At 43.1% G+C, this 11,854-nt stretch overlaps 1 protein-coding gene across 1 annotated transcript in view; it reads left to right on the plus strand.

Moving 5' to 3' along the window:
- The window catches only part of LOC106591843 (guanine nucleotide-binding protein G(o) subunit alpha), a 34,027-nt gene that overhangs the window by 20,545 nt on the left and 1,628 nt on the right, over positions 1-11,854 (plus strand). Inside the window, exons 6-8 of the mRNA XM_082966818.1 lie at positions 9,267-9,396; positions 9,511-9,582; positions 11,467-11,554. Of these exons, the coding sequence (XP_082822944.1) occupies positions 9,267-9,396; positions 9,511-9,582; positions 11,467-11,554 (290 nt within the window). The remainder of the gene's footprint in view (positions 1-9,266; positions 9,397-9,510; positions 9,583-11,466; positions 11,555-11,854) is intronic.

The raw sequence follows: 11,854 nt of genomic DNA on the forward strand, positions 1-11,854 counted from the left end.
ATGCTTAATTTAGAGTTATTCATGTAACTTTAGTTGCTCTACAAACGTTGGGCTGTATGTTTAGATGTTTAATACATTCGAATGCGTTGATGCGACTCTAATGATGATTGTAAAAAGTATCTTGAACGGTCTGAGTTCTGCTTAGTGTTTTCCCCAGGCTGTACACACTACATCAGTCATTCAGTCACAAGTTGACAAGCACTCGATAATGCCTACAATTTCACAGCCGCATCCCCTTCGTTTGGCCGGAATGCTCCCTATAAAAAAGTGAAGACAGACACATCGTGGACGCAACTGCGTGCGTCCTTATCCAATTCAAAGGTACATATTGAAGATATTGGAAGAACTGTCCACATTTATTTTCGGCAGCAGACAAGATGAGTAGGCCTAACGAACAGCAAAAGCATTAGCCTACATTAATCTACTACCTCCCATAGTACAAAAGTTGATCTATCCTGTGCAAGAAATAAATATTCCAAACATAGTTGTGGGATGCGATAGATCCCAAATGAATACAACCGTTAGCATCAAAAAAACACTTTTTTACGCAATGAGGCTGACGCAACAGATCAGAACGTTTAGCTTAAAATGTTGATAAACTATTAGGCTATTTCTTCCAATGATAAGTGCAGCAATGTGCACATGGTAGTAGGCTATAAGCGCAAATGTTCCATTAGTGGAAAACACCATTATCAAAAGTGACCGCAAATGCAATTATGCATTTAATGCTTTTATTATAAAGGTGCATTTTTATGGTGAAAATGATCTTCCCCAAACTTGAAACTCACGCGCTGCTTATGTATGCCAGTTAGGCTCTACACCTGATTAATGTGCTTTGTTTTAAGAAGATATTTGGCCACTTTAGTTGTGATACAAACCTTATCAAAACATATAGGGCCATGGGCGAGGCTACATGAGGTGTGCAACTATGATTCGAGTTTTAAAAAAGTAATTATTTCTTGTGCTGGGCATCATTCACAAGTGATATGCTAATATTGTCACCCATCAGACTATTCTTGATTTCATCTTGTCTTTACATATACTAAATAATATATGTGTGACATTTTTTATTTATTTAGAATGGACCATTATCATGCACCTGTATTGAAACGGACAGTGGGAAAAAATACATACATGTCATCTATGCACTGAAATAGCGAATGGAGGACGCTTTTCCCCGTGGTTTATTATGCCAGCCATGTAGGATATACTCCTGTTGTAAATATAAGCAATGTGCTTAATATTAGAAAAGTTGACAAATAAATATAGTAAGCCTAGCCTATAGAAAGCTGATGGGATCCTCTTTTTAGTAGAGGCCATCACTGATTTCTCACGCAGTTGCATAGCCTATAGAAATGTCGCGCAACTAGAGCTCATGGGCTCTCATGAAGTGTTTGATTAGATTTTCGATCACATTTACATTGATGTCAGAGTATTTAGAGGGACAATAGAGTGCTGAGTACCAGGCAGTTAGCAAGTTTGGTAGGTTACTAATGACCATCAGCAGCATCAGAGCTTGGAGAAGCCCAGTTACCGTGACTAAACGGTCAGGTGGAATTTGACTGTCTTCATGACTCGTGACCACCGGGTGTGGTGGTAATAAGGTCACCGCAACAGCCCTAGTTACCTCCTATATTTATTTTGGGATTTGGTTAGATGAAAATCAGAATTTAAAACGGCACATTGATAACTTGACCAAGAAACTGATGTTGAGGTTGGGCTTTTATTTTAGGAACAAAATGTTTTTCAATATCACTCAAAGGATCTTGTTCAAAGCACTTTTTAAATTTGTGCTGTTTATGGTGATATTGTCTATATACAAGTACCTTAGTTCTGTGCTGTTTATGGTGATATTGTCTACATACAAGTACCTTAGTTCTGTGCTGTTTATGGTGATATTGTCTATATACAAGTACCTTAGTTCTGTGCTGTTTATGGTGATATTGTCTATATACAAGTACCTTAGTTCTGTGCTGTTTATGGTGATATTGTCTATATACAAGTACCTTAGTTCTGTGCTGTTTATGGTGATATTGTCTATATACAAGTACCTTAGTTCTGTGCTGTTTATGGTGATATTGTCCATATACAAGTACCTTAGTTCTGTGCTGTTTATGGTGATATTGTCCATATACAAGTACCTTAGTTCTGTGCTGTTTATGGTGATATTGTCCATATACAAGTACCTTAGTTCTGTGCTGTTTATGGTGATATTGTCCATATACAAGTACCTTAGTTCTGTGCTGTTTATGGTGATATTGCCTATATACAAGTACCTTAGTTCTGTGCTGTTTATGGTGATATTGTCCATATACAAGTACCTTAGTTCTGTGCTGTTTATGGTGATATTGCCTATATACAAGTACCTTAGTTCTGTGCTGTTTATGGTGATATTGTCTATATACAAGTACCTTAGTTCTGTGCTGTTTATGGTGATATTGCCTATATACAAGTACCTTAGTTCTGTGCTGTTTATGGTGATATTGTCTATATACAAGTACCTTAGTTCTGTGCTGTTTATGGTGATATTGCCTATATACAAGTACCTTAGTTCTGTGCTGTTTATGGTGATATTGTCTATATACAAGTACCTTAGTTCTGTGCTGTTTATGGTGATATTGTCCATATACAAGTACCTTAGTTCTGGACACAGTGTATCATGGTGCTTTAGGGTTAATCACCAATGCTAGATCACTCCTCCATCACTGTTATTTATATGTCATGGTGCAATGGACCTCTCCATCAGGAGGCTAAAGCACTGGGACACCTTTTGTGTTTGATAGGCCAACTCCCTTTGTATCTCTGTTCCTTACTGACCAGATCAGTCACTCAATACAGTCTTCGTTCAGTCGCGGCTGTCCTTGTCTGTTCCTAAGGCCAGAACTAAGATGGGGAAACAATATTTTCCCATAATGCCCCTTCATCCTGGAACATGCTTCAGAAGATCTTAAAGTTAGGGGAGTTGGTGTCCTTGCTGGTTTTTAAGACTGATTGACAACAATGTTTTTGAGAGCTGCAGTTGTTTTTAATCATCAGATGTGTTTGGAACTTGTGACACTGTCTTTTGTGTGTATTGTTTTTTGTACCTTTCTATGTACACGCTGCTATTTCCCTGTTTTGCCTTCTAGCCAGGTCGCCCTCGCAAAAGAGGTTTCTAACCTCAATGGGTCTTACCTGGTTAAATAAAGGTCAAAATAAACAACTCTTCCAATGGAGCTCCTCTCTCTCTGAACAACTCTTCCAATGGAGCTCCTCTCTCTCTGAACAACTCTTCCAATGGAGCTCCTGTCTCTCTGAACAACTCTTCCAATGGAGCTCCTCTCTCTCTGAACAACTCTTCCAATGGAGCTCCTCTCTCTCTGAACAACTCTTCCAATGGAGCTCCTCTCTCTCTCTCTCTCTCTGAACAACTCTTCCAATGGAGCTCCTCTCTCTCTCTCTCTCTGAACAACTCTTCCAATGGAGCTCCTCTCTCTCTCAATACATTTGTATTTGATTTAACCTTTATTTAACTAGTCAGTGAAGAACAACTTCTTATTTACAATGACAGCCTACCAAAAGACAAAATGCCTCCTGGGGACTGGGATTAAAAATATAGGACAAAACACACATCATGACAAGAGACAACGCTACATAAAGAGAGACCTGCATGGCAGCAACACGACAACACATTATGGTAGCAACACCACATAACAACATGGCAGCAATACAACATGGCAGCAGCACAAAACATGGTACAAACATTTATTGGGCACAGATAACAGCAAGAAGGTAGAGACGACAACAACACATCATGCGAAGCAGCCACAACTGTCAGTAAGAGTGTCCATGATTGAGTCTTTGAAGTAAGAGATTGAGATAAAACTGTCCAGTTTGAGAGATAGTTGCAGCTCATTCCAGTTGCTAGCTGCAGCGAACTGAAAAGACGAGCGACCCAGGGATGTGTGTGCTTTGGAGACCTTTAACAGAATGTGACTGGCAGGATGGGTGTTGTATGGGGAGGATGCGGGCTGCAGTAGATATCTCAGATAGGGGGGAGTGAGGCCTAAGAGGGTTTTATAAATAAGCATCAACCAGTGGGTCTTGCGACGGGTATACAGATACGGCCAGTTTACAGAGGAGTATAGAGTGCAGTGATGTATCCTATAAGGAGCATTGGTGGCAAATCTGATGGCCAAATGGTAAAGAACATCTAGCCGCTTGAGAGCACCCTTACCTGCTCTAAACAACTGTTCCAATGGAGCTCCCCTCTCTCTAAACAACTGTTCCAATGGAGCTCCCCTCTCTCTCTCTCTCTAAACAACTGTTCCAATGGAGCTCCCCTCTCTCTCTAAACAACTGTTCCAATGGAGCTCCCCTCTCTCTCTCTAAACAACTGTTCCAATGGAGCTCCCCTCTCTCTCTCTAAACAACTGTTCCAATGGAGCTCCCCTCTCTCTCTCTCTCTAAACAACTGTTCCAATGGAGCTCCCCTCTCTCTAAACAACTGTTCCAATGGAGCTCCCCTCTCTCTCTCTCTCTAAACAACTGTTCCAATGGAGCTCCCCTCTCTCTCTCTAAACAACTGTTCCAATGGAGCTCCCCTCTCTCTCTAAACAACTGTTCCAAACACAATCTGCATCCCAAATGGGACTCTAGTAGTACACTACTTTAGACCAGAGTAGTATACCCTATAGGGAATAGGGCGTCATTTGGGATGTAACCCACACTCTAGTATTCTACACCTGCTCTGTAAAATTCACTTTCTATGAATTATAATAACTAACAATATTACCTCTGCATTTCATATGAATTATGAAAACGTAACAATATTACCTCTGTATTTAAAATGAATTAAAATGATAAACCATATTACCTGGGCTGTGGCGAGAGGCTTTTCATAAGGTGCCTCTGTTTTGCATCTAAACATTGTCACACTGCGTTGTGGGAACTGCATGTCAATATGACAAAGACAGACCCTTTTACCTCTGTGTGTGTGTGTGTGTGTGTGTGTGTGTGTGTGTGTGTGCTTCACAAATTGGCAGAATATCTGTGTGATGGCCTTTGTCTAGGAGCAATACAATAGTTGATTTGGGTTACCAGAATCAACACCAGACCACACACACGCACATACAATCAGCATGTAGGGTCATGGACACATGAAATTGAAAGCTGTCAATCAAACTGCACTATAGATGCTTTTATTGACAAAAATTACCCATCACATAAAACACACACTCTCTCTCTCACACACACACGCACCCCACTCTAGTCGTAAATCTCTGTGGATGGGGGTATGGGGACCGAGTCCCCCGTTTTCAATTTCCTCAAAGACAATAGCCCTCAGCACAACACAACACGGCAGGACGGACAGACGGGGGAAAAGGTCAAATCTCTCCAAAGAAAATGATTTTTTTTGTCCGTTTCACCTTTTCTAAACAAGATAGATACTGAAGTGGCGGTATCTGTTATACACTTACTGAGAGAGGGGAGAGAGAATGGCAGAAAAAACATAAACAGTTCTCTGGAATATCTTGTAACGTTCATGAGATGAGACTTTTCTTGTGTGTGTTTCACACCCAATTTCACTTCGATTTATGTTTTCAAACACACTAAATTATGAATCACGCCAAATGTTCATTATTTGAATAATTGAAACGTAAACATTGGACCAGGGATGTTGCACCTCGTCTCTGGGCAGAGGCTCATCCTGATCTTTATATAGTGTGCTTTGTAATGTTCCACAGTCTTTAGACGTCTCGGTACATACTAGTCTCTGTAGTAGTCTACGTGTCAGCCCCATAGGTGTGTGTGCGTCATCTAGATGTCAAATAAAAAGTCTTTTGAATGATTGCTGGATGACAGGAAGTGGCTTCTGTTTGGTCGGAGGGTCAGTCTCTTTCTTGAGCTCTCGTTTTCCTCCTTTCTGGTCTCTCCTCCTCCACTCCTCTTCTCTTCTTACACACATGGTTTGCTTTTGTTGTTTTTCTGTCACGTTGACTACTGCTAAATCCCACAGCCATCGTGTGTTTGTGTGCACTGAGGGGGTAGGTTAAATGGTAGAGCACTAAAAGGACCAGTGGATGAATGGGTGTGTAAGGCCTTTGTTGTCACCCATTGTCTGCCTCTCTATCGAAAAGACAACAGTTTATCACAGGCTTTTTATGACCCATAGTTGTTGACGGGGTGTTTGCGTTGTGGGCGGAGCTGTAGTACCTGATTAGGTAAAAGGAGGAGAGGGAGGCTTCATTATAATATCTGTCATTCTCTATTCTCTCTTTCATTCTCCCTAAAGTATGTGGTGAGGGACCCAGAGAAAGATAGGGATGGAGAGATTTATTCCTGAACCTCACACACACACACACACACACACTTCCTCAGTCAAGGTCAACGTAGGTCGCAGTTCGTTAGCTAACCCCTAATTAACTATGTAATGAAAGACCGAATGGAACACTCGTTTAATCCTCCAATCACATCGTCTCCGTCTACCAGCCCTCGCCACCCAGATGTCACGGGCCAGTTTAGTGCATGTGCACACACACACACACACACACACACACACAGCCTGCTTCCCATTGACCTGTGACCCCCTCATTCCGCCTCTAGAGAGATGAGACACCATCCCAAGTGGCACCCTATTCAGGTCCCATAGGGCTTTGGTGAAAAGTAGTGTACTATATAGGGAATAGGGCGCTATGGGGACGCGGCCTCTCCATTTCACCTCGTCTTCATCAGAGCATCAGATAATTAACCAATACTGATGAATGAACAAGGAATTTACAAGTTAAGTGGGGGGGAGAGGGGAAAGAAAATAGGGTGGGGGGGGAGAGGGGAAAGAGAAAAGAGGGTGGGGGGGAAAGAGGGTGGGGGGAGAGGGAAAAGAGGGTGGGGGGAGAGGGAAAAGAGGGTGGGGGGGAGAGGGAAAAGAGGGTGGGGGGGAGAGGGAAAAGAGGGTGGGGGGGAAAGGGGAAAGAGGGTGGGGGGAGAGGGAAAAGAGGGTGGGGGGAAAGGGGAAAGAGAAAAGAGGGTGGGGGGAGAGGGAAAAGAGAAAAGAGGGTGGGGGGAGAGGGAAAAGAGGGTGGGGGGGAAAGGGGAAAGAGGGTGGGGGGAGAGGGAAAAGAGGGTGGGGGGGAGAGGGAAAAGAGGGTGGGGGGGAGAGGGAAAAGAGGGTGGGGGGGGAAAGGGGAAAGAGAGTGGGGGGAGAGGGAAAAGAGGGTGGGGGGGAAAGAGGGTGGGGGGAGAGGGGAAAAGAGAAAAGAGGGTGGGGGGAGAGGGGAAAGAGGGTGGGGGGGAAAGGGGAAAGAGAAAAGAGGGTGGGGGGAGAGGGGAAAGAGAAAAGAGGGTGGGGGGAGAGGGAAAAGAGAAAAGAGGGTGGGGGGAGAGGGGAAAGAGGGTGGGGGGGAAAGAGAAAAGAGGGTGGGGGGAGAGGGGAAAGAGGGTGGGGGGGAAAGAGAAAAGAGGGTGGGGGGAGAGGGAAAAGAGAAAAGAGGGTGGGGGGAGAGGGGAAAGAGAAAAGAGGGTATCGGCTACCGTCATTAGTTCATTTTGTGATTGTGATTTTGAGATGTGGTTGAAATTTGTAAGAAAAAAAGGGACATTTTGTAATTTTGAATTTAAAGATCAAAACAGGGAATGAAAGAACTAAAAGAACGAGCGAAAGAACAAATGACAGGAAGGACATAAATAAAGAATCCAATATAATAGGGACAGGACTGTATGATATATCTTACCTTTCAGATCACTGCCATACACGGGGCCCTGTTGGCATTCCATACACGGGGCCCTGTTGGCATTCCATACACGGGGCCCTGTTGGCATTCCATACACGGGGCCCTGTTGGCATTCCATACACGGGGCCCTGTTGGCATTCCATACACGGGGCCCTGTTGGCATTCCATACACGGGGCCCTGTTGGCATTCCATACACGGGGCCCTGTTGGCATTCCATACACGGGGCCCTGTTGGCATTCCATACACGGGGCCCTGTTGGCATTCCATACACTGGGCCCTGTTGGCATTCCATACACGGGGCCCTGTTGGCATCCCATACACGGGGCCCTATTGGCCCTGGTCAAACGTAGTGCACTGTATAGGAAATGGGGGTGTCATTTGGGATGCAGAATGCATCTCACTGTATCGGTCTATTGCCTTGGACTTATTTACTTCAGATAAAACCCTCAAAACACATCAAGAGAAATAAACTATTAAGTCCAGTTAGCTGTGATAACACTAGCTGAACAGATGGAGCAAGTTGATAGGCAAGGTTGTGCACGAATAATACCCCCAAATAAATAGTATGCCGAAAAACAAAAGTTTTAGTATGTGACATTTTGTAAATTGTACTCTGAATGCATCATCTAGTGCGCCATTGCGTTAACCCCTGCCATTCGCTCATTTTGGTACAGCGTGTCAATTTATCTGATTTATCAGCTGATTTCACACCATATTAGCCAGCACCAGACCTCCAAGGTGTTGGGGGTTTAGTGTAGAATCTTCAGAGAGCAGAGACAAACTCTCTAATACTCAACATGGACTGTAGCATATCAACTTAATTGCAAATTAATAATTGTTACGGTTTATTGTGAGTAAAAAATGATATTTTAACCGTTTTCATTGCAGTTGAGTGTGACGGTGTTCAACTGTTAGCCCCTGGGCCTTTTTAGGAGGGGAGAAGAAAAGAGACTGGCATCACTAAATCCCAAATGAGATCCCTTTTTGTTTTAATGACGTTGGCTTACGCTAAAATACTACAGAGGTTTCCATCATCTCTGGCTTATTCTAAGCCCTCTAGTCGTGTCCCAAATGACACTCTATTCCCCATGTAGTGCACTACTTCAACCAGAGCCCCGTGGGCCCTGATCAAAAAGACTGCTCTAAATCGGGAATAGTGTGCCAATTGGGACGCAAGCTCTCTGTGGACCTCGAGGGGCTTCACGGAGGACCCAGGTGTTCCTGAAGGACCCAACAGACGGTTCCCTCAATCTGAGTAAATTAATTAACTTACTAATTGTCTTTTAGCTAATTGATAAACAGACACACACACACACACAATCAAAATAGTAGCAGGTGTCCTATTTGAACCTATGCTGTGACCCTGCTGACAGCTGTCATTATCACATGGATCTAAAACACTCTAAACACATTGGCCAAACCACGACCACACTAATAACCTGTTTCACCCGCTGCCCATTTTCTCTACTCCACAAAATCAATGACTCTGTGTTCCATCTAATGTACAGATTTCTCCCTCTTTAAAAACTCATTCTCTCCCCCTTCCCCCTCTCCAGGATGTATGATGTGGGGGGTCAGAGGACAGAGAGGAGGAAGTGGATTGGTTGTTTCGAGGACGTCAGGGCCGTGGTATTTGTTGTTTCTCTCAGTGGATACGACATGACTCTAGTAGAGGATCCATGTATGGTGAGACACTCTATTGTTAACCCTACATCTGTACATGTCATTTTCCTGATGAACAGAACACTATTACTATATTACTAATGTTACTGTTATATCTAATGATTTCCCCTCTTTCAGAACCGCCTACAGGAGAGTCTGAAACTCTTCTCTTCCATCTGCAACAACATCTTCTTCAAGAGTACCTCAATGGTAAGAGACAGTCTAGATACTGTGTGACCTCAATGGTAAGAGACAGTCTAGATACTGTAGGGCCTCAATGGTAAGAGACAGTCTAGATACTGTAGGGCCTCAATGGTAAGAGACAGTCTCTATACCGGGGTACCTTAGTGGTAAGGCCCTAGTCTAAAGCCCAATTCAAACGAAAAGCTATTTTTTTACGCTTGTAAACAACAGTGTACACGCTGGAATTAGAATGCACAGAAGTGAATGAGAGAGAACAGATGGGCTGCGATCGTCAACGACATCAAAAGTCTGGTATTTGGTAAGAGATAATGTAACCAGCAATGAGAATTAAGCCCAGACTGGGCTAGAAGAAAATATGCCAAACTAGCCCAGCATGCAATTTTTTTTTATTTAATTTTTTTTTGTTAATATATATTTTTTCTAATATTGCAGTGCACAGATTTTGACATGATTTTTTTATTTTTATTATTGTGGCTAGAAAGGTCCCATCTGTACAGAAACTCTTCCATTGATAGTTACAGCTACTTGGCCAAGTCTAAATAGAGTTTGGTTGACATGGTTGTCCTTTTGCTAATGGACAGGATGGAGAAGACGCTACACACACACACGCTACACACACTACACACTCACTGTTACGCATAGAGAGTCCATGGGGAGGACAGAGTGGGAACGGATGAGTGAAGCAAACATGGAGGAAGTCTTTCTCCATCTCGTTCTCCCTCTTTCTCACTTGTCATTTATGTCACTCGTGGCTTCTGAGTGGACATGCCTCTGCAATGTCTTTGTCACCACACGCCTACACACATGCGTACACACACACACACACACACACACACACACACACACACACACACACACACACACACACACGACCGACCACAGCCGTCGTTCTAATAGGTCCCTTGTCACTTGTAATTAAACAGCGAACAGTAATTTAGGTGTTCATTCTGCTTGCTTCCAGCCCACACACACACACCAACACACACACCAACACACACACCCGCCCTCATCAAATGAAAGACAGTGTTACGAGCTTGTTTAATGGGACCTCCTTTAGTATGTTTTTCACGTCACTTGGTGTGTGCATGCGTACGCGTGTGAGACCGAGTAATTCATCTATCAGGGCGTGTCCTGAGTCTGCTAACCTATAACCCTCCACCCACTGTTCCCCTGTGTTAATTACACACCTCACACACACACTCTCATTATTCTCTTCATTCGAATCAGTTCATCCATCATTATCTAGCCAGTTGTTGTTCTTTTAACCAAATGAACCAAAGCCAGGTAGAATGAGAACTCCTCATAGACTTTTAATTGGTCAACTAGTGAACCACTACAGTGAACCAAGTTGTGTCCCAAATGTCACCCTGTTCTCTTTATGTCCCTTCATATGGGCTCTGGTCAAAAGTAGTGCACTATATAGGGAATAGCACGCCATTTGAGATGCAAGCCACTGAGTCAGAGTGTTGTGTACTGTGAAAGGGACAGTCAGTCAGGGACAGTGTGCGTGTTGACTCACACCATAATACTTGCGACAGCTAGATCAATCAATCCTCCTGTAGCCAAGGCTTCACTAGGTAATTGATCTGAATTCGCCAGTGATCGCTCTCCCAATCACATGTACAGATTTGACCATTCATCAACTGGCATTCACAGTTGATTGATGAAAAGTATAATTCTGCAGTTATATCCGTATCACATGGAAGTGGTATTTACAGTAAATGGTTTGTCACCAGTAACCACAATACTATTTCTGTTTGAATATTGATTTGAATATTGATTGAACATCCCCCCTATTGTTCATCTGTATATTTGTTTACTACTTTATTTGCGTATAATTGCCGACCAGGGATGTCGGATATTTTTGATTTATTTGTTTATTTATTGCAGATCTTATTTATGAACAAGATCGATCTTTTTCAAGAGAAGATTTTACATTCGGGGCGGCATCTACGGCTGTATGTGCCGCAGTTCAAAGGTCAGTCACGCTGACCACACCCTAATATACACACGACACGTGCACCACACGCAATAGGTAAAACATATGTGACCAGACTGATAATGCTATTGCAAGCCATTGGTGTATGACATGAAATGGCCTTTAATGTTGTCATTGATAAAATAACAATATACAGGCTTGAGATCGGATGAAGCCATTTTGATAAAATGGTGTATTATCATGAAATGTAACTAACTCTGAAAACGGTATTGCCTTACACCCTCTCTTTCTTTCCATCTCCCTTTCTTTCCGTCTCCCCCTCGTCTCTGTCTCTGTCTG

Source organism: Salmo salar, chromosome 02 (genome assembly GCF_965601325.2).
Source record: "Salmo salar chromosome 02, fSalSal1, whole genome shotgun sequence".
In the NCBI taxonomy this organism is placed as follows: domain Eukaryota; kingdom Metazoa; phylum Chordata; class Actinopteri; order Salmoniformes; family Salmonidae; genus Salmo; species Salmo salar.